At 41.8% G+C, this 24,322-nt stretch overlaps 1 protein-coding gene across 1 annotated transcript in view; it reads right to left on the bottom strand.

Annotated features, from left to right (window-relative positions):
• CHN2 (chimerin 2) overlaps nt 1-24,322 on the bottom strand; it is a 340,146-nt gene that overhangs the window by 125,495 nt on the left and 190,329 nt on the right. Inside the window, exons 4-6 of the mRNA XM_018047100.1 lie at nt 8,255-8,286; nt 3,855-3,968; nt 416-701 (exon numbers count right to left, since the gene is read on the bottom strand). Of these exons, the coding sequence (XP_017902589.1) occupies nt 416-701; nt 3,855-3,968; nt 8,255-8,286 (432 nt within the window). The remainder of the gene's footprint in view (nt 1-415; nt 702-3,854; nt 3,969-8,254; nt 8,287-24,322) is intronic.

Raw genomic sequence — 24,322 nt, 5'->3', positions numbered from 1 at the left:
ACGTATTTGGCCAGCTGGGTTGAACTGGAGATGGAGCCAGGGACACCGCAAATGGCAACTAAAAATACAAGTGACCATTTTCATCATAAAACACTAATTTTTTTTAAGGATTTTTTTTTCTTTCAAACTTCAAATAAACTCACAGACAATTATTAGTGGAAGTCCTGGCCCTGACTTATGAGTTCTGGCAAATCATCGGACATTTTTGACCTCACTGTTTTCATCTGGAAAATGAGGGAGTTGAACTGAAATCAGACTTCCAAGGTCTCTTTTAGCACAAAATGTCTAAGGTTTTTTGGATGGGAGTGGGTTGGTCTCCTGCAACAGTGTGGCAAATCACATACTGAATTAAGCATCCGGGTTTTCAGCATAGATTACAAACAGAGAGACTGTGTTCGTCCCACGCGTGGCTTACCTTTTCGACGGCTGTGTGCTCTTCGTTTGTGACGCTGGCTTTTCTTGATTCATTTTTAGACCTGCTTAGCCTTCTGGATACTTTTTCTCTGAGTAGAGTGGCATATCCAATGTGTTCATAGATGGGGTTTGTTGTCATTTTGGAAATGTATTCTGAAGCTTTTGTTTCTATGTACAGTGTTATCAAGCCATCTGTGACCAAATCATGAATCGATTCAAACCTCTTCTCACCCACAAAGTGTTTTCCATCATAGAAGAGCCTGTAGTTTAAGGTCTGGTTTCCAAACCTGCCCATGAGGAAGGAGAGATCATAAGAGTTTTAGAAACCAGGTCAGTGGGTGACAGTGTCAGCTAACACTTCTGGGATCTGTACTGAATGCCAGACACTGGGCTAAGGGCCTGACATGATTTCCCCCCATGAGGTTATCATGGAGACCCTTCAAGACAAGTACAATTATTGTTCTTGTTTGACAGCTGAGAGAATTGAGACTTGAAGAGATGGGGTACCTGCTTGAGGCTATACCCCTGGAAAAGATGCAAAGGTGGGTTTAACCCCAGCCAGTCCTATGACATCATTTGGTCTTAGAAATCACTATGGCCATGGGTCATAGTCATCCTCATTTGCATAGTCAGGGGGTACTGCCTGATTCACAAACATGTTAAAAATTTCTTAATGGAAGCCAGCCATGCCCCTCCACTCCCTCCCCTCTACCAGGCAATTATCTCTGCAGGGGAAGTTATAACCACTGGCCTTGGGTCCTTTTATTATTATATCTTTGACCATCATCAGGAGCGCACCCATGCCTTCCATCCTAGTTGGTCCAGCAGAAGGGTAACAGGGGAGCTGTGGAGCACACTTTGCTTGAGCATCAGTGACAGCATCACAGAGACTTAATCATTAGGGTTCTCCCATTAGTGCTGATTGTCCCCTCTTGGCCCTGGTCCTACAGCTCACAGCCGCTTCTGGGCTTCCCACTGGGACTGTCAGCTCCTGCTGAAGGGGATGCCGGTAAGCTGAGAAAACACTTTGCATCCCTAGAGCACTTGCTATTCTTGAAGTGCTTCATCATGGTGACACCACTGAAGACATAAATAACATCCCAAGTGCAGCTGGGAAAGCATCGTTCTACAATCACAACCGAGATGGTGGGTTGAACACGTCTTTGTGGGTGGACCTGGGAAGTGTTTCATTGACACCATTTTTTTCCACGGAGACAGTGCTTCCTAATTCCAAAGAGTTCACAGATGAACTTTTGGAAGACAATTCGATTTTGAAATTGAAAACTTTCCTCAAATCTTGTAGGGTTGTCATGAGGATCGAAGGATATAAAATATTTGATGCAGGTTAGGAAAGTGCAGTAAAGGCAATGCCTTTGGGGTGCTGTGATTTTTAATACTGTGATTTCATGGTAAAGTGCTAATGAGAGCTCTGGTCTGATGGCTTGCTAGCATGAAGTGTCATGACCTCTAGTGGGAGGTCTATGGGTCAATATGATTCCAGAGAGAACCCAGTGGACCAAATGCATGTGTGTTCAGGCACACACCCACAGTGTGAGGTGAAGACTTTTGACAAGGGCTGCACAAGCTGAAATCAAGATTGCTGGGAGAAATATCAATAACCTCAGATATGCAGAAGACACCACCCTTATGGCAGAAAGTGAAGAGGAACTAAAAAGCCTCTTGGTGAAAGTGAAAGAGGAGAATGAAAAAGTTGGCTTAAAGCTCAACAGTCAGAAAACGAAGATCATGGCATCCGGTCCCATCACTTCATCAGAAATAGATGGGGAAACAGTGGAAACAGTGTCAGACTTTATTTTTTGGAGCTCCAAAATCACTGCAGATGGTGACTGCAGCCATGAAATTAAAAAATGCTTACTCCTTGGAAGGAATGTTATGACCAACCTAGATAGCATATTGAAAAGCAGAGATATTACTTTGCCAAGAAAGGTCCGTGTAGTCAAGGCTATGGTTTTTCCAGTGGTCATGTATGGATGTGAGAGTTGGACTGTGAAGAAAGCTGAGCACCAAAGAATTGATGCTTTTGAACTGTGATGTTGGAAAAGACTCTTGAGAGTCCCTTGGACTACAAGGAGGTCCAACCAGTCCATCCTAAAGGAGATCAGTCCTAGGTGTTCATTGGAAGGACTGATGCTAAAGCTGAAACTCCAATACTTTGGCCACCTCATGCCAAGAGTTGACTCATTAGAAAAGACTCTGATGCTGGGAGGGATTGGGGGCAGGAGGAGAAGGGGACGACCGAGGATGAGATGGCTGGATGGCATCGCCGACATGGTGGACATGAGTTTGAGTGAACTCTGGGAGTTGGTGATGGACAGGGAGGCTTGGCATGCTGCGATTCATGGGGTCGCAAAGAGTTGGACAAGACTGAGTGACTGAACTGAGCTGAACTGAAGGGAGGCAAGCTTTCCAGATGGCTCAGTGGGTAAAGAAGCCTGCTAATGCAGAAAGATGCAGATTCGATCCCTGGGTCAGGAAGATATCCCCTGGAGGAGGAGATAACAACCCTTTCCAGTATTCTTGTTTGGAAAATCCCATGGACAGAGGAGCCTGGCAGGGCACAGTCCGTGGGGTTGCAAAGAATCAGACACAACTGAGTACAGAATTTGTGCAGAAAAAGGAGGCAGAGGTATGTCTTAATTCACTGGCTTGATGTTTCAGGCAGAAGCAGCTCTAGAAGCACTAAATTTGCAGATAATTCTCCCAAGAATATTGTGCATGCATAAACAGAGCCTTGGAGTCCATCAACTGATAACATCTGTGACCCAGGACACATGTAAACCTGTAATATGCTGCTGGGCACTTGTAAATGACATGAAAATAAAAAAATAATTAGGGGGAAATGGGGAACAACTGATTAATGGAGTTTTAATTTGGGATGATGAAAAAGTTCTGGGAGATGATAGTGGAGATGGCTGCACAACATTGAGAATATACTTAATGCCACTGAATTGCACACTTACAGATAATTAAAATGATACATTATATGTTATGTATGTGCTTGTGCTTAGTCATTCAGTCATGTCCAACTCTTTGCGACTCCATGGACCGTAGCCTGCCAGGCTCCTCTGGTCCACGGGGATTCTCCAGGCAAGTATACTGGAGAGGGTTGCCATGCCCTCCTCCTGGGGATCTTCCCAACTCAGGGATGGAACCCAGGTCTCCCACATTGTGGGTGGATTCTTTACCATCTGAGCCACCAGGGAAGTCCAAGAATACTGGAGTGGGTAGCCTATCCCTTTTCCAGTGGAACTTCCTGACACAGGAATCGAACCAGGGTCTCCTGCATTGCAGGCGGATTCTTTACCAGCTGAGCCACCAGGAAAGCCCTATATGTTATGTATATTTTACCACAATAAAAAAAAAGGGAAAAATAAGTAAATCCTTGTAAAGCAGTTGCAACTGTGGATAATCGGGTTTACCTTAGCGCTAACGTGTAGCATCCTGGCTGGCGCTGGCTTTCTCGAAGAATGTAGGCACCCTCTACGCCTCCAAGAAGCTCATCTGCCTTCTCTCGGGAGATGATACCGTGGAACCTGAGAAGAGACAAGAGCATCTTTGTTCTGAACAAACCATACAGCAGGTATGGACCACAAAGAGCTGGTTAAAAGACATGGTGGGACCACCTAGAATTTACAGCTCCTCACCTTAATGAAGAAGGAAGTGACTAATGTATAATTCCAAATGGGCTTGGACCCACCTCCCAGCATGCACCCAAACAGATAATATGCAAAAGAAAAGGAAGAAGGCCAAGTCCACCTGGCTTTCTGCTATTGTCTTTGCTCACAAGCTGAAAATTAAAGTCAGAACCAAAAGCCAGGTTACGACTCCTCTTTTAACCACGGGGAATAACAAAAGAGCATTTACCAATTTAGCTCTCCGCTCAGTATGTATTATCCTGATTGCAAATGAACACATACTGATTATCACCCTGCTTACTTCAGGTGTGGGGTGTTGTTCATTTAAGAGGCTCATTCGCTGGTAAGAATAGCCAGCAGTCATGAGCAGTCTTCCACTTCTTTAAATTTTGAGAGCAATCTCTTAGGGATGTGTTTGGAAAATGTACCTATTTTTTTTTTAAAGATAATGTTTATTTTTTCCCATGCTATTTAAAAAGTAATACAGATGCATGTAGAAAATGCAGTAGGATTTCAGGCTTAGCCAGAGACTGCTTTGCTCTGGAAGGGATGTCTGAGCCCTAGAGGGCGTATGGTGATGCCAGGGGAGAAGAGAACAGGACAGCAGTTAGGGACAGTCAACCAGCCAGCTCTCTGTCACCCTCAAACAATGACAGCTGCTCAACCCTGTTTTCAGAGATTTGATCATTCTGTGTTACAGAGGAAGGTGGGAGCTGGGTTACAGGGTGAGGTCGGTACCAAGGGGCCCTGGGCTCTCGGGAGAGGGAACAACACTCTCTTTCTAGGATTACCCAATCTTAGAGAATTTGGAAGAATAAATTAGAGAAAAAATTATCTGGAAAAATAATCCTCTTTTACCCTCCTGGAAGGGAGAGGGGAGGGAGGGAAAATTGGCTACGCAAGTTTTTCCCCAGGAATACAAAGATTATTTAGAGGACACATGTACCAGGATAATTTTTTGGAAAAAAAATATACCTATCACAATGGGTGCATGCTAAGTTGCTTCAGTCGTGTCCAACTCTTTGCAACCCTATGGATTATAGCCTGCCAGGCTCCTCTGTCCATGGGATTCTCCAGGCAAGAATACTGGAATGGGTTGCCATGCCCTCTTCCAGGGGATCTTCTCAACTCAGGGATCAAACCCGAGTCTCCTGTGCCCCCTGCATTGCAGGCAGATTCCTTACCACTGAGCCACCAGGGAAGTTCATGTGTCACCATTTTTATGTCCTAATTCCCTTCTATTCTGTACTGCTAGATCTTACAAGCTGAAGCTTTAGTCTTAGGGGAGCAAGGTCCCAATGTTCTGGCTTTGAGTTCTCAAATCAACTCTCAAAAGTCTAGAACAGTGATAGCTTGGGAAAAAGAGGGGTTGTGGCTTCTCAAATTTTGGTTTTAAATCTTGAGAGCCAACACATGGAGGTCTTGGAGCAGCGCATTTCTGGGGTGAGGATAAACATACTGTGTGATGTAAGAGTAATCCTCCTGCCCACAACTGATCGAAAGGAGACCAGTGTCTCCAGTTATTTTGGGAGGGAAATTGGGAGAAATCTGGCCAGAGCCCAGGCTCAGTGGGTCTGAGTTGGGAGGTGGAGAAGCCTCCTTTGACGACGAGCTTGGCGCGTTTAGGGTGGTATGCTCGTAGACTGGAGACCTTCTTTGTAGTAAGAGCTGGAGCTGGAGAAGACTGGACAGATGGTCTGAGCAGGGACCTGAGGGCAGCCTGCAGTTACCAGGCCAGTAAGAGAGAGACAGAGAGACAGACAGACAGACAGACAGACAGACTTGGGGAGGGTAGAAGAGCAGAGGGCACTGGAAAGTTTCCCACATCAGAGACAGAAAGGGCAGAAGCTGGTGCCACAAGATGTTTAGGCTGGGATGTCCAGGATACAACCGGACAGGGCAGGGCGGGAGGCAGGCGGGGATGACCATAGCAGGAAGAGGCACACACAGAGGAGGGCAGAGAAACCGGATACCCCAGGCCCAGACCACTCTCTGGGCGGAGAAGGGCAAAAACCACGAGGGGAGGAGCATCCTAAACAGGTGGCTAACCTGGAAGCAGCTTCGTTTAAATGCCCTTGTTTCAGGGATGGCTGGCAACAGATGCCAAGCAGTCAAGAACAAAGATAAACTCAATTGTTTGAAAGAAGTAACAATTTTGTGCACCTGAAGACTCAGCATGCAGCTCAGCATCCCCTTTAGGGATAGATTTAAAAGTGTCATATATATATATATATACACACACACACACATATATATAATATATACTATATTTTATATATATATATATATATATAAATTATGATCCCAACTTTTCAAAAAGAAGGCCTGCACAAAGACTGGAAAGAAAGAGATGAAGGAAAAAAAGTTAACAATACTTCTCTTTAATGGTGGGTTATGGTATTTTACACATTGTCAATTCCTATACGGGCTTCCCTGGTAGCGCAGTTGGCAAAGAGTCCGCCTGCTATGCATGAGACCCTAGTTCAATTCCTGGGTCAGGAAGATCCACTGAAGAAAGGATAGGCTATTCACTCCAGTATTCTTGGGCTTCCCTTGTCGCTCAGCTGGTAAAGAATCTGCCTGCAATGCGGGAGACCTGGGTTCGATCACTGTGCTTTAATTTTCCCCAGTTAATTAGGTATCGTTTAACTTTTTAAAAACCAAAGTAATACCTATCCACAGTGGGAAAATTAAAAGGCACAAAGGAAATAAAAACATAAACAGTAGAGAAATACAAATTCCCTTTTCACTAATGACACCCATTGTCCACACTTTATTGTGATTCTTTCTAAGAAAATATATGTACAAATGTTTCCTGAATAGAGCATATCTTATATTTTGAATGGAATTTAAAAAACCTTGTAGTTTTTTAAAAAGAAAGGGAAACACAGAATCTGAAGTGTTTAAGCTAACTTCCCTCTAATAGGAAATGTCCCTTCTTTGTGGTTTCTTTGGTCTCCTCTCACTACACAGTTTATGTGGATGGGAGTTTGAGGATGAGAACTAGGAGGTTATTCAATAAAAGTCTTATGCAAAACAGGAAAAGACAATGAATAGAGTTCCTTATGGAATTCGTATACAAAAGTGTTCTATTTTAGAAGTATATATTAGGTTTTCATTTTCTTTTTTAATTCTTTTTTGTTGTTGTTGTTCTAGAGCAAAAGCCAAAACAGTATACTGAAGAAAGAAAAAGTCATCTTATATCCAGGTTGAATGTTAGGGATGTGGGGGTGGAAGAGAGGAGGCCAGTGGTCCAGGCAGGTACTCCAGAAGCGTAGCTGAATTTTCAAGGCCCAGTAGGAAGGTTCAGAAATGCAGCCATGGCAATTAGGAAGTAGCTGCTGAACTGGGACAAATAATAGCATCATTAATCACAAGTGTGAGGCTCTGATGGGTAAGGGAATAGAGGAAGGAGGTTTTAGTTTGGTCGGTGGACTTGAAAGAGACTTTGCCTCTGAATGCCTCCAGGTTGGACATGGGAAGAAGAGTGAACTGTGTATCTACCCTGACTCTGTGCTGGGCAGTTCTGCCTGCTGTGAGCTGTGCACCATGCCACAGCCACAGCCTGCTGGTTGTTTTTATGGTAATGCATATTTGCTTTGCAGTAGGTTTCTCAGAAAGTAAAACAAGAGATGAAATTAAGAGGAAAATGGAGGAAATCATAATTATGGTATTAAGGTAATTTGGCTAATAGATCCACATCACGAGAAATCATCCTTTTGGTTTTATGAGACTGCAAGGAAATGGGATGACTCTCCTGAGTGCTGCACTGGCTGAGATGCGTAAAAGCCAGGAATTCGGCCTCAGTTTACAGTCTTTGACTCGAGCTGTTTATGTGGTATCGACGTAGAAAGTGAAATGAAAGACTAAGAGAGCCACAACTATGGAAAATGCTGCCTTATGCTTCAAATACTTCCAGGCACGCAGTGGCCGCTTTTTGAGAAGAACTGAATGTAGCAGAAGATAGTGTTCCTCCCACATTTGTGAAAGCCAAACACCTGAATATTATAAGAACAATTCAATACAAAAGGATCTGATTGCATTTATCCTTATTATTAAACTCTTGCACAATGGACATTTGATGAAGACTATATATTGGAAAATTTTTAATATTTAATATTTAAATGACATATGAAAATGACTACTTATTATGTTATTAAAACAATGAATAGCAGAATACATACTCTCTTCCGTAATATTTTGGTCTGTTTTCCACCTATATTAAAAAAGGAGAAAAGTATTAATAATGCATTTGAATTCAAATCAGATAGATAAAACTACTATTCAAATAAACAGAGCTAGAGTCCTGGAAATGATTTTATTACAGTTTTCATTCCCCAAATCAGAGATCTAAGACATTCTGGAGTTAATCAACACACTCAACTTTCTTGAGTAAAAATGACCTAGAATTGCCATATTTCTCTAATCATTAGGCTCATTCCCACCCAAACTCAAACATCCAATAAAAAAATTTTCAAAGGAAATAATGAGACTTATTTTAATATTAAGGAATTGATAACAGTATTACAAGGCTTCATCCTGAAGGACAGAATAAGTACTTCTAGCATGAATAAAACATAAATATTTATTTCAATCTTCCTCTAATTGTTTCATTAGATGGTTGTAATAAAAATGGGGTGTGCATCAGGATTAAAAATAAGCTTAATTTGGTCTCTTTACAGATAAAACCTACATCCTAACATTATTTTTTCAACAAATGGCTAATGGGCTAAAATTCATTTGACATCAGAGGTATAAAGTTTGGAGGATAAGATTTATGAGTTGACTGAAAAGCATAAATATTCCAGAAAAGGTTTTTGAATCATATCTTGAGCCTTGGGGTAATCACACCGGATTTCTACCACATATATGTGATAACCTACTTTCGTACAAACCTTGTTTTCTTACGTTAAAGGTGTTGGAGTTGGTGAGAAATTAACATGAATTCCCATGTTCAGCTTTTATTCTTCTAGTCTGATTCCAGGGACATTGGGGATATGTAGAGCTACAAGAAGTTATAGATTTACACTGATGCTTATAAACAGCAAGTTCATGTTTATTTGCTAAAGTAGAATATGAGCTGGGTGGCTATTTCATTTATAGTCATTTCTGTGTATAGTCAAAAGGGCAGTTTTCACAGCGGGACAGAGTGGTGGTATCTGAAGGCAGTTTCCTAGCTTACCTCTAGCCTCCAAATGATGCAGGCCACCTGATGTGAAGAGCTGACTCATTGGAAAAGACCCTGATGCTGGGAAAGATTGAAGGTGGGAGGAGAAGGGGACGACAGAAGATGAGATTGTTGCATGGCATCACCGACTCAATGGACTTGAGTTTGGGCGAACTCCGGGAATTGGTGATGGACAGGGAGGCCTGGCGTGCTGCAGTCCATGGGGTCACAGTTGGACACGACTGAGCGACTGAACTGACCTGAAGTGGGCAGTAGGGAGCTACGCACTAGAGGAAAAGTCTCAAAAGGGGGAGCCAGGGGACTGTCTTGACAAGCCTGCCTTGGGCAAGCCTAGCTGGCATAGAACTAATCATCTAGACACTTCTAAATGTGTGTTCACTCTTCTGTGCACTTTACACCCGAAAAGCACTGAACCAAGAGAGGGCATTCATCACTCTTAATCTTCAAGGTTTCAAGCCTGCTAGGTGTCCTTTACAAAGGATGATCTAAATAATAGCATTAATCGAAGCACAAAGTATGTAAAAAGGCACCTTGTTATCTGATGGTACCACGACTCTACATACTAGGAAGCTTTTGAATGTGAGTTGCACATTTTGTCATTTACATTGTTCTATTAGCTTTCTCAGTTCTTTCCTACTCTTAGGACACACGTTTACAAAACTAGGTATAGCTCCCAACCTCATTCCCTTCCTCAATCCTCTTATCTTTCCAAAAGGGAAGAGGAATTAACCTAACTTCCCAGATGGACAGCATGGCAGATAGAGCTTACTACTAACTCCTGGCATGCAGGTAAGTTAATTTAATTGCCTCTTAAGACAGCAAACTGCTTTCAGTTCATCTACCACTCATAAAAATACACAGCACACTTACGCTCAGAGCTCTGTGCTCAGCCTGGTCATTGTTCATGAAGTGATGACTTCGGAGATATGAGAGGAAAGATATAAGGAGCTCAGGGGTGTTCTGTACTTGCAGTAGAAGGGAACTTTTGAAAAATCTAACATAGGCCTCCAAATAGGGAAGTCAATATCTAGGGTGCCTTGAGAAATACCAGATAAGATCCTGCCTGAAGGACCCTTTGATCCAATTAAAGAACAAATCTGCATATGAAAACTGCAAGAAAATAAAACAAGAGCACGGACTCGTGTGGGAGAGACTGCACGTGGAATACCATCATGGAATAGGCACCCAGTAGCGCACAAAATGTGTACAAAAATACTATCCTTCATTTGTCTGAAATTCAAATTTATCTAGACATCCTGTTTTTCTTTCTTTCTTTTTTTTCTTCTAAATCTGGCAGAGCCACACATGGGGGAGAGGAAAGGTGGAAGTAAGAGAGAGTGAAGACAGAGGATGTGGACAGACGTCCAGTCATGGCTCCCACTGTCCCGGCTGCTTTGATAGTGATCTGATTCAATCTCACTTCCTCGTGTTGTCTTCTGTAGCTCATAAAGAAAATATAGCTGTCCTTAGTGTTAAACAGAGAAATAATGACTGGGATAAATAGCTGTAACAATCACCTCTTCCTTTTCCTAAACTTTTCGGTCACAGGAATCTAAACATGGTCTTTCTCTCCACCTCTTACTGAGCTTTTGATCAGTCGAGAGCTAAATTTAAGTTAAATGATGCCAGAAAAATCATAGAATGTCCGCATTTTTTTAAGATGGGTCATTTTGGATCCTCAGACCCTGACAAAACACAGTCAGCTGACATCAGGGCTCTGAGGGACAAGGGATCTGGCTATAGTAACGTCTTCCTTGTGACTGAGTACTGCCTTAAAGGAGCCTTACTCTGCCCCAGGCACTGCTTCATATTAAACATTGACGGGATCATGATGTACCTGTGAAGCACAGATTTGTTTTATTAAAGAAGCCATAGCATTGAATTTCAGTTTCCAGGTGTATGAGATTCTCTTCAGTGAATGAGACAGAGGACAATTGATAAATAATAAGTAAAGCAGCTCTGAAGTTCCTCCATGTTTCATTGAGAATTGCGTCATTAAAATTAGGCAACTTGAGAAAAATGGAGGGCTAATTTAGGTAGTCACATGGATTCAGGAAGGGACAAAAACACAACATATCCCAACATGAAGAGAAGTCGCCTGCAAGGCCAACAGCTAAAGCTGGACAGCGCATCACATTGGCGAAGCTGGTCACTGTGAGTGTGACTGGCTCTTGGGGTTAGTGACCCACTTTCAGAAGTGAAAGAAGTACAGCCTTTTTAGGGAAAAAGTAATAATTTCTGGGCATTTTGCTCCATCTTCCAATGCTGGATCCTTTCATGATCTACTTGGTTCTGAAAGGAGCACCACTCTTTGCAAAAGGAGGATACTAAGCCAACCAGTGAGCACATACACATCCGAAATGGGTACTCCCCAAGACACAAGTGACTTTGGTTATGTGGCATGACTGTGCAAAATGCTGGCTGATTTTTTTTTAAATAAGTATAACTGAACATCATTCTCTAAATAAGGACCATCTACAGGAGACTCCCCTTCATGGATCACAGCCTTATCCTGGCGAAAATGCTTATGTAACTCAACAAACTCTGAGCCATGCTGTACAGGGCCACATAAGACGGATAGGTCATGATGAAGAGTTCTGACAACACATGGTCCACTGGAGGAAGAAATGGCAAAACCCTCCAGTATTCTTGCCACGAGAACCCCTTGAATAGTATGAAAGGGCAAAAAGATATGACACTGGAAGATGAGCCCCCCAGGTTGGAAGGTGTCCAATATGCTACTGGGGAATAGCAGAGGATAGTTACAAATAGCTCCAGAAAGAATGAAGAGGCTGGACCAATGCAGAAAGTTGTGAATATGTCTGGTGGTGAAAGTAAAGTCTGATGCTGTAAAGAACAATATTGCATAGGAACCTGGAATGTTAGGTCCATGAATTAAGGTAAATTGGATGTAGTCAAGCAGGAGATGGAAAAACTGAATATCGACATCTTAGGAATCAGTGAACTAAAAGTGATGTGAAGTGAAAGTCACTCAGTTGTATCCGACTCTTTGCGACCCACCATGGACTATACCATCCGTGAAATTCTCCAGGCCAGAATACTGGAGTGAGTAGTCTTTCCCTTCTCCAGGGGATCTTCCCAACTCAGGGATCAAACCCAGGTCTCCTACATTGCAGGCGGATTCTTTACCAACTGAGCTATTAGGGAAACCCCAAATCCATGCGGATGGGCAAATTTAATTCAGATGACCATTATAACTACTACTGTGGGCAAGAATCACTTAGAAGAAACGGAGTAGCACTCATAGTCAACAAAAGAGTCTGAAATGCAGTACTCGAGTGCAATCTGTAAAATGACAGAATGATCTTGGTTCATTCCCAAGGTAAATCATTCATCACAGTAATCCAAGTCTATGCCCCAACCACTGATGCTGAAGAAGCTGAAGTTGACTGGTTCTATGAAGACCTACAACCTCTTCTGCTGCTGCTGCTGCTAAGTCGCTTCAGTCGTGTCCAACTCTGTGCGACCCCATGGACGGCAGCCCACCAGGCTCCCCCATCCTTGGGATTCTCCAGGCAAGAACACCGGAGTGGGTTGCCACTTCCTTCTCCAATGCATGAGAGTGAAAAGTGAAAGTGAAGTCACTCAGTCATGTCTGACTCTTCGCAACCCCACAGACTGCAGCCTACCAGGCTCCTCCATCCATGGGATTTTCCAGGCAAGAGTACTGGAGTGGGTTGCCATTGCCTTCTCTGGCAACCTCTTCTAGAACTCACACCAAAAAAGATATCATTTTTATCATAGGGGACTGGAATGCAAAAGTAGGCAGTTAAGAGATACTTGGAGTAATAGCCAAGTTTGGCCTTGGAGTACAAAATGAAACAAGGCAAAGGCTAACAGAGTTTTGCCAAGAGAACGCACTGGTCATAGCAAACACCCTCTTCCAACGACATGAGAGATGACTCTACACATGGACATCACCAGACAGTCAATACCAAAATCAGACTGATTATGTTCTTTGCAGCCAAAGATGGAGAAGCACTATACAATCAGTAAAAAAAAGACCTGGAGCTGACTATGGCTCAGATCATAAACTCCTTCTTGCAAAATTCAGGCTTAAATTGAAGAAAGTATGGGGAACCACTAGGCTGTTCAGGTATGACCTAAATCAAATCCCTTATGATTACACAGTGGAAATGACAAACAGATTCAAGAGATTATATCTGGTAAACAGAGTGCCTGAAGAACTCTGGAATGGATGAAGTTTGTAACACTGTGCAGGAAGTGGTGACCAAAACCATCCCAAAGGGAAAAAAATGCAAAAAGTCAAAGTGGTTATCTGAGGAGGCTTTACAAATAGTTGTGAAAGAAGAGAAGCAAAAGGCATGGAAGAAAGGGAATGATATACCAAACTGTTCATTGCTATGAACAAAGCTAATGGAGGTTACAGAATTCCAGCTGAGCTTTTTCAATCCTAAATTATTTCATGATGCTATTAAAGTACTGCGCTCAATATGTCAGCAAATTTGGAAAACTCAGCAGTGGTTACAAGACTGGAAAAGGTCAGTTTTTATTCCAATCTCAGAGGGCAGTGCCAAAGAATGTTCAAACTACTGTACAATTGTGTTCAGTTCACATGCTAGCAGGGTTATGCTCAAAATCCTTCAAGCTAGCCTTCAGTAGCATATGAACTGAGAAATTCCAGATGTACAAGCTGGGTTCAGAAAAGGCAGAGCAACCAGAAATCAAATTGCCAACATTTGTTAGATCATGGAGAAAGTAAAGGAGTTCCAAAAAAACATATACTTTTACTTCATTGCCTACATTAAAGCCTTTGACTCTGTGGATCACAGCAAACTTAAAAATTCTTAAGGAGATGGGAGAACCAGACCACCTTCCCTGTCTCCTGGGAAACCTGTATAATGCAGATCAAGAAGCAACAGTTAGAACTGGGCATGGACCAGTGGACTGGTTCACAGCTGGAAAAGGACTATGACAAGGCTATATATTGTCACCCTGCTAATTTAACCACTATGCAGAGTACATTATGTGAAATACCACTCTGGGTGAATCATAAGCTGGAGTCAAGATTGCTGGGAGAAATATCAACAACCTCAGATATGTATGATACCACTCTAATGGCAGAGAGTGAAGAGGAGCTAAAGAACGTCTTGATAAGGGTGAAAGAGGAGATGTAAAGGCTAGCTTAAAACTCAACATTCAAAAAACTAAGATCATGGCATCCAGTCCCACCTTCATGGCAAATAGAAGGGGCAAAAGTAGAAGCAGTGATTTTGGGCTCCGGTGACTGCAGCCATGAAATTAAAAGACACTTGCTCCTTGGAAGGGAAGCTATGACAAACCTAGACAGTGTATTAAAAAGCAGAGACATCACCTTGCTGACAAAAATCTGTCTAGTCAAAGCTATGGTTTTTCCAGTAGTCATCTACGGATGTGAGAGTAGGACCATAACGATGGCTGAATGCCAAAGATGCTTTGGATGCTAAAGAATTGGTGCTGGAGAAGACTCTTGAGAGTCCCTTAGACAGCAAGGAGATTAAACCAGTCAATTCTAAAGGAAATCAATCCTGAATATTCACTGGAAGGACTGATCTTGAAGCTGAAGCTCCAATACTTTGGCCACCTGATGTAAAGAGCCAACTCTTTGGAAAAGATCTGATGATGCTGGAAAGATTGAGGGCAGAAGGAGAAGGGGATGCAGAAGCTGAATGGTTGCATAGCATCACAGACTCAATGGACATGAATTTGGACAAATTCCAGGTGACAGTGGAGGAGAGAGGAGTCTGGTGTGCTGAAGTCCACGGGTTGTAAAGAGCTGGACGTGACTTACCAACTGAACAACAACAGCTGGGTAACAGTCCCCCTAGGAGGGCAGTATTTGCCACTGACATCACTGTTGATCAGAACACATTTGGAATTCCTTTTCTGGAACTGGCCTTAAGAATTGTTACCCCTCTCTTGAATATCCTAACAGCTTCATCTGTGACCAAGTGTGGTCTGGTCATTCAAAACAGAAATTTTAGGATGCATGTTAAAGATTGCAGATTCCTGATCCCTTTTTAAGAAGAAGAACTGAATCAGAAATACTGAAGGTGGGGCTTTGATGTGCTGTTTAATGAAGTCCCCTGGATGATATTTAAGCATATACTGAAGTTTCAGAATCACTGGTAAATAGAAACATACATTTGTTTTTTGACAATGGATTTGAGAGTAGATGTTATTATAACAAACGGGCAAAAGTTATTCAGAGCTAAATTTAGTAAACAGGGTGAGTGATCCAACTAGGAAATCCATTTGAGACAAAAATGAAGTACGGTTTTCTAGTAATAAGATGTGCACTATGACTTGTTCTAAAGGCACTTTAGAAAAGCATTCCCAAGACACTCTGAGCAATGCAAAGCTGGGGGAATAAAGGCCCAGCTTCCCAAGATGACTGATTGGAAAGCGACAACACTCATGTAATAGATGGTAGAGTAAACTATTTCATGACTGCATATCATATCTCATACATCATTAGTGCCACTACTGTGACTGCTGAGACGGGTTTAGTCCTGTCCAGCCCTGTCCACAGGATCCATGCAGTATGTTCCTCTACGTGTGAAGCCAATGCAACTGTCGCAGCTTCCCACCTCCTGGCCTCATCAGCCCATAACCACCACAGGCTCCAATCAAAGCAAATCATTCACAGTTCTATAAATGCACCCCTAACACATCCATCAGTTTTTGGTATGCTCTTACTTTAAGATCCTGAACCTCATTTTAGTAAAATAAAGGTGGATCACAAGATGGTTGGAAAGGGCAGGCTCTAGATTCAGACTGCCTGGCTTTAAGGCCATATCAGTGTGTCCATAGCAGGTTACTAACTTCTCTGTACCTCAGTTTCCTTATCTTTAAAATGGAGATGGTAACAAAAGTATCTGCTTCATTGTTATTGTTGTTTTAATAATTAAATGAGTAAATACATGCAACATGCTTGCAACAGTGCCTGGAGTACCTAGATACACAATGGATATTAGCTATTATTGGTATCCAGAAAGAGCCTCCTGTGTACCAAAGAAAGAGGCAGGCCCATTATTTCCCATGATCTTAAAGCACCTTCTACCTATCTCTGCTGAAAAACTTGACATCCCACCATATTTTAAATCTTAACTTGCTTGTTTCTTCTCTAACTATTCTGTGAGTTTTTTTAAGCAGCTATTTTTGTCTTCATCACCATTGTATTCCTAGAATTTCACCCGAAGTCTGGCACAGAGTGAATGCAGGCACCTCTTGTTATCTGAACCTAATCCATTTCTAAAAATGTGTTGGTCGCTAGAGTTTCAAATAACAAGAGTCTATATCCTACTGTTTTAAATGGAAAAAATAATAATTCATTTGTAAAACATCCAAAAATATCAATGTCCCAGACATTACTAAAATGCTTTAAAATAATTATATAACAATTTAAGAATTTCTGCATAATATGAAATATTTAAACACTAATTATAAAATTGTTTAACACTTCATAACATAATGATTAGGTATGTTTGTGTGCAGTCCATGGTTGAATTGAATAGGAATTTTACTACCCTTCTACACTGAGCATGTTCTATCGTAAACAATGAGACACTACTGCAGATTTGAAAGATACTATCTAAATTAGACCTGAGTTGGTAATGCCCCAAGGTACCTGGCCTAAACAAATACTGAGGAACTAAACCTTCAGGGGAGAAGTGGGGAGAGTTATGAATATAATGTTCAGCATGTTTAAACAAGGGGGCTTCTCCCGTGGCTCAGTGGTAAAGAATCTGCCTACAGATGCCGCAGGAGACATGGGTTCGATCCTTGTGTAGGGAAGATTCCCTGGAGGAACACATGGCAACCAACTCCAGGATTCTTATCTGGAGAACCCCCATGGACAGAGAAGCCTGGCGGGCTACAGTCCATGGGGTTGCCAGGGGTTGGACACGACTGAAGCGACTTAGCATGCATGTTTAAACAGGAGGCCAATCAGGAGGGCTCTGAGGTCTGAAGGAGCCCCTCTTCCATCATCTAGTTTCCCTGCTGCTCAAAGTATGACCTGTGGAGCAGCAGCATAGGCATCACCTTGGAGCCTATGAGAAATGCAGAATGTGCATTTTGAAGGGGAGTCATGTACACGTGCGGAGAAGGCAGTGGCACCCCACTCCAGTACTCTTGCCTGGAAAATCCCATGGATGGAGGAGCCTGGTGGGCTGCCGTCTATGGGGTTGCACAGAGTCAGACACGACTAAAGTGACTTAGCAGCAGCAGCAGCATATACACATGGAAGTTTAAGAAGCTGTCCCACATAGGAGAACTTGTGATTTCAGGTTTTTAACTGGGAGACTGATTTTGGCCAAAAGCTTTTGTGAGTCATTATAGCAAATATTCAGAGAGTGATTGTTATGAGAGCAAAGGGTGCCTGTACTCATTAAATGTTTGCAGACTGAGACAGAGATTATGAACGCAGAGCCCTGCTGTCAACTCGATTGCTGTGTGACCCTGAGTGGGTTATTAAACTTCTTTGCATCTCATTTCTCTCGATTTTCAATAAAACTAGAGTTATAAAAATATACTATTTTAAAAAGGCTGTTCCAAAGATTAGATGAGATAACACATGTGAAAAACAATGGGACTTGGAACATCGTGGTAACAGGATAATGCTCATTGAACGGGCTACTCTTTGCCAGGATTGTTTGGAGTTCAGACACGACTGAATGAATGAACAACAACAACTCTTTGCCAGGAGCTGTCCTTAGGGTTTCATGTATTTTCTCATTTAAGCCTCCAAACAACCCTGTGAGGGAAGTGAGCACGCTTATTTTTTCAGAGAGTCCCTAAACAACTAGCCTGAGGTCACAGATCTAGTAAGTGGCTTAGGACTCAGCACACACACCTTTAACCACTGTACTTCCCATCTTCTCCAGAGCAGATGACAATCAACGTGGATGCCTTCATTGACTAGCAAAGTTCTACAGTCTAGCTTCAGACTAACGTACCTCAGTTGTCCTTGATTTTTCTTTTGCCAGAACTGAGCACCTTAAATTCCTTTGGAATGAACTGAATTCTGTCCATCAGTGAACAAATGAGAACTTGGAATAAATTTGCCTAGATGTAGTGACATTTTGGGTCTCTCAGAGATTTCCGTGGGGTTTAGAATTAGGTATATTCCAAACTACTTGTTTTGTTTTCCAATCCATTTTTCTAATTTTAAGCAAGAATCTTCAGCATTTTGCAAAGCTTAAAAGAACAGTAGGGTGACAGCTGCGTAGTGAGAGACAGGAAGCATAATCCTTAAATGAGTTGGCTTTATAGTCAGATTATCATTGCCTAGATAAACACAGGTTCTTTTATATTTAACACAAAGGCATTTAAAGAATATTGTGAGCCCTCTGTAAACAAGGTTTCCAATTATTGGAAAAAAAAAACAAAGCTTTTATAATCCCCCAGCAGCTGGTATGTGTTAAGTTTTTGCTTAATAGAAATAATTTAAAAACCCAGTTTAGCAACCTCCTACACAGGGCCGCTAGACTGCTAGATCAAGTGTGGGAGAAAGGTTTTTGATGGGGGGGATTTGTACTGGTGATACTGGGGCAACTTCATTCAGGAAAAAATTAATTTGGGTAATTTCCATCTAACTAGAAATCAAAGATCTCTATGAAAGGGAGAGAAATAAAATGCAGGTACTGAAATTTTATATTCTTTGTGAGAAGATGCTCAACATCAGTAATTATTCAGAGAAATGCAAATCAAAACTGCAATGAGGTATCACCTTGTACCAGTCAGAATGGCCGTCATCAAAAATATCTACAAACAATAAATGCTGGAGAGGGTGTGGAGGAAAGGGAACTCCTTTACACAGGTGGTAGGAATGTTAACTTATACAGCCACTATGGAAAACAGTATGGAGGTTCCTTAGAAAAGTAAAAATAGAACTACCATATGACCCAGCAATCCTACTCCTAGGCATATACCCACAGAAAACCAAAATAACAAAAGATACTTGTACTCCAGTGTTCCTTGCAGCACTATTTACCATAGCCAGGACATGGAAACAACCCAAACATCCACTGACAGATGAATGGATAAAGATGTGGTTCTCACACACAGTGGAACATTACTCAGCCATAAAAAGGAACAAAACTGAGCCATATGCAGAGACGTGGAAGGACCCAGAGACTGTCAGACAAAATGAAGTAGGTCAGAAAGAGAAGAATAAAGGTCGTATATTAATGCATGTATGTAGAAGCTAGAAAAATGGTACAAATGAACCTGTTTGCAAAGCAGAAACAGAGACACAGACGGAGACAACAAATGTATGGACACCAAAGGGGAAAAGAGGGAATGCAATGAATTGGGAGATTGGGATTGACATATATATATATATGACTACGTATAAAATAGATAACTAATGAGAATAGATAACTAATGTTATAACACAGGGAACTCTACTCAATGCTCTGTGGGGACAAAGAGGGAATATATGTATATGTACAGCTGATTCACTTTGCTATACAGCAGAAACTAACACATTGTAAAGCAACTAAACTTCAATAAAAATTCACTAATTAAAAAAAGAAATTTACATTCGGTGGTCAGATCACATAGTATAGAATGAAAATTGAGTAAACTTGAAATCTCCCTTTCTTTTCTTTAGTTTTCCTCATGGAATTACTTTAAACTCTTCAGGATTTTTATGGGGCACTAATGAGGTGCTTTACTTCCTGTCTTGATTAGAGTGTATTATTAAAAAAACTACCAGCCAGTCTTTCTGCAATAAACCTCCTTAAAAGGTTACCAATGGTTTTGCTAAGTTATGTAAGTAACCACAAGTCAGGCTCCTTAGAAACTTGCCATAAACATTCTGCTAACTCGCAGATGCACACAATACCAGGTTGGATGCTCAGGATCAAAGTAGTTCCCATTCATTTGGCTTGTTTTCTGTCTTCTTTCCTTTTTTTCCCTATGTTTTCCCAGAGATTATGATTTTAAAATACGTGTGCATGTGTTCAGTTGCTCAGTTGTGTTCAACTCTTTGAGACTCCATGAACTGTAGCCTGCCAGGCACCTCTGTCCATGGGATTTCCCAGGCAAGAATACTGGAGTGAGTTGCCATTCCCTTATCCAGGGGACCTTCCTGACCCAGGGATTGAAGCCATGTCTCCTGCATTGACAGATTCTTTACCACTGAGCTACCTTTTAAAATAAGTGGTAATATTAGAACAAATAAAAAGTAAAAGATTCTTCTTAGACCAGTGGTTCTCAACTGGGAGGGGAGGGTTTTTTATGCCCCAGGGGATATTTGGCCATATCTAGAGACAATTTTGATTGTCAGGACTAGCAGGAGGATGCTACTGGCGTCCAGCGGGTGTAGAGTCCAGGCATCGTGGGAAGCATCCTACAATACACAGGAACACCCAAAACATCTATAATGCTGCTTTAAACTAAAAGAACTTTGGACTCGAGTATTCCCAAGGAAGGTTATTAAAACAGTCTTTTAAACTAAAATGCAAATAAGCAACAAATACTTGAAAGATACAAAATGGAGTAAAACGAAGGTAAGAGGGAATACTTGTTTTTGGTAATACTGATAAGAGTAGCTTTTAAGAAAAGACAGAAATACCTCTAGCTACTCAGGGAATAGCTCAGATAAATGCAAAACTAAATAGACTAACAACTCAATAAGATTAATAAGGGAACCAACCTCCCTCCACCCTTGGAAAAGTTATAAAAAATATGAAAAACATTAAAGAAAAAAATTTAAGACATACTTAAGAATATCCTGCCTCCTGAGAAACTTGTACGCAGATCACGAAGCAACAGCTAGAACCAGACACAGAACAACGAACTGGTTCAAAATTGGGAAAGGAGTATGTCAAGGCTGTATATTGTCACCCTGATTATTTAACTTACATGAAGACTACATCATGTGATGAAGCACAGGCTGGAATCAAGATTGCCAGGAGAAATATCAGTAATCTCAGGTATGCAGATGACACCACCCTAATGGCAAAAAGTGAAGAGGACCAAAGAGTCTCTTGATGAAGGTGAAAGTGGAAAGTGAAAAGGCTGGCTTAAAACTCAGCATTCAGAAAACAAAGATCATGGCATCCGGTCCCATCACTTCATGGCAAATAGATGGGGAAAAAATGGAAACAGTGGCAGACTTTATTTTCTTGGGCTCCAAAATCACTGTGGATGGTGACTGTAGCCAGAAAATTAAAAGACACTTGCTCCTCGGAAGAAAAGTTATGACAAACCTAGACAGTGTATTAAAAAGCAGAGACAACACTTGGCTGACAAAGGTCCATCCAGTCGAAGCTATGGTTTTTTCCAGTAGTTACATATGGATGTTAAGAGTTGGACCATAAAGAAGGCTGAGTGCTGAAGAATTAATGCTTTTGAACTGTGGCACTGGAGATGATTCTCGAGAGTCCCTTGGACTACAAGGAAATCAAACCAGGCAATCCTAAAGGAAATTAACCCTGAATATTCATTGGAAGGACTGATACTGAAGCTGAAACTCCAATACCTTGGCCACCTGATGCGAAGACCCAACTCATTGGAAAAGACTTTGATGCTGAGAAAGATTAAGGACAAGAAAAGAAGGGGGTGACAGAGGGAGAGATGGTTGGATGGCATCATGACTCAATGGACATGAGTTTGAGAAAGCTCTGGGAGATTCTGAAGGACAGGGAAGCTTGGCATGCTGCAGTTCATGTGGTCACAAAGAGTCAGGCACAACAGAGTGACTGAACAACAAGAATAGCCATCATGATATGCATATATGAACTAATATCTAAATCCTTTACTCTGTGGGTCTCCAGACCTCACAGAATGTTACTTTGAAACTTTGCTCTGACTCCTGAGTTGGAAACAAAACGTCCCCTCCTTCCTCCTTCCCAACCCCAAAGTCATTAAGTCCTGTTCATCAGGTGTAGGTTTTTAACTGCTCTCGAAATGCTCCTGCTTTCTCCCCACGTTCACTGTACTATCTATCCACCTGGACTGCTGAAATCATCTTTTTACAGGTCTTCTTGCCCATACTTTAATCATCCTCCAATTTATCTTTCACAGTGAGGGCAGAAGATATAAATCTCATCACGTTACTGCAAAGTCTTCACTGGCTCTCCACTGCCACATGGTCAAAACCACACAACTTAGTGGGGTCTCCCAGACTATTCTACTTAAAAGTGGAAACTCCTCTCCTTGGCATAACCCATATCTCTGCTCTGGTTCATTTTTTTCCACTACATTTATCATCACCCAAGATACTATATATTTCACTTGTGTGCTTTTTGCCAATCTCTCCCATTCAAATGGAAACTACACAAGGGCAGAGATTTTTGTGCTTTGCTAGTTGCTGCTGTTCTAGAGTCTATAAAAAAGCTGGTATACAGCAGTTGCTCAATAAATATTGAATGAATAAATGAATGGTATGCAGAATCTTCCTAACATGGTCTTGCTTGTGTATCTAGAATATGTCCTGTGAACAAAGAATGTCACCTGCCACATCAGTAAACAAAGAATGTTATTCTGGGCTGGAGGAAGCACAAGCGGGAATCAAGATTGCTGGGAGAAATATCAATAACCTCAGATATGCAGATGACACTCCCCCTTATGGCAGAAAGTGAAGAGGAAATAAAGAGCCTCTTGCTGAAAGTGAAAGAAGAGAGTGAAAACGTTGGCTTAAAGTTCAACAGTCAGAAAACTAAGATCATGGCATCCGGTCACATCACTTCATGGCAAATAGATGGGGAAACAGTGGAAACAGTGGCTGACTTTATTTTTCTGGGCTCCAAAATCATTGCAGATGGTGATTGCAGCCACAAAATTAAAAGATGCTTACTCCTTGGAAGGAAAGTTATGACCAACCTAGACAGCATATTAAAAACCAGAGACATTACTTTGTCAACAAAGGTCCATCTAGTCAAGGATATGGTTTTTCCAGTGGTCATATATGGATGTGAGAGTTGGACTATAAAGAAAGCTGAGCACTAAAGAATTGATGCTATTAAACTGTGGTGTTGGATAAGACTCTTGAGAGTCCCTTGGACTGCAAGGAGATCCAATCAGTCCATCCTAAAGGAGATCAGTCCTGGGTATTCATTAGAAGGACTGATGTTGAAGCTAAAACTCCAACACTTTGGCCACCTGATGCGAAGAGCTGACTCATTTGAAAAGACCCTGATGCTGGGAAAGATTGAGGGCAGGAGGAGAAGGGGACAACAGAGGATGAGATGGTTGGATGGCATCACTGACTCAATGGACATGGGTTTGGGTGGACTCTGGGAGTTGGTGATGAACAGGGAGGCCTGGCATGCTGTGGTTCATGGGGTCGAAAAGAGTCAGACATGACTGAGCAACTGAACTGAACTGACGGCCATCAAGTCATCAGCCACTGTAGCCACCCCTACTGTGGTACAATCTGAAGAGATTCAGGATGGAAAAAACAGGATACTGGCCCTAAGTAGTTAAGGTGCATCTCAAAGTCTGGGTGCATTGAACCCAGACTCTTGCATCTTCCCATACATAGTAAAGTGCTAGCTTCATTAACTTGAGATGTCTAGTTTTTCTTTAATCTTTTGATGCTCCAACTCTCAGCATTTTTTTTTTTTTTTTGCCCAAACTCCTATATATCCTGGCTCCTCCCTTCTTTACAACAGTCCCTAGAGCTATTTCAGAGGCTGTCTCCTGGACTTAAGTTCTCAGTGTGTCTGCTGAATAAACATAATTCTCAACTTTTAGGATGTGGGTTTTATTTCACTCAGCAGTTCTTTGCACACACACTCTTGCTCCACCACATCCTCATCCCTCAATTCTTTAAGTTCCTAATATAGAATATGCCTTGTAGTTTCACACCTTGGTTGTTCATAGACTTTGGCCTTTCTTTGGTTGGGTTGTTTCCTCTGCCTGGAATTCTAATACTTGTTTGTTAACCTGTCCATGCCTTAACCTGGCACTGATCTTAATTATAAGAGGTAAGATGCTGCCATCTTGGGAAAATCTTTCCTGGCTAACTCACACTAGTTTAGGTATGGCTTCCTAGCCTCTCTATAAAGGCCTGAGTCAGGGTCACGAT

Source organism: Capra hircus, chromosome 4 (genome assembly GCF_001704415.2).
Source record: "Capra hircus breed San Clemente chromosome 4, ASM170441v1, whole genome shotgun sequence".
Classification (NCBI taxonomy): domain Eukaryota; kingdom Metazoa; phylum Chordata; class Mammalia; order Artiodactyla; family Bovidae; genus Capra; species Capra hircus.
The sequence above is the reverse complement of the archived record's forward strand: the minus strand, read 5'-3'. Positions and strand labels throughout refer to the sequence as shown.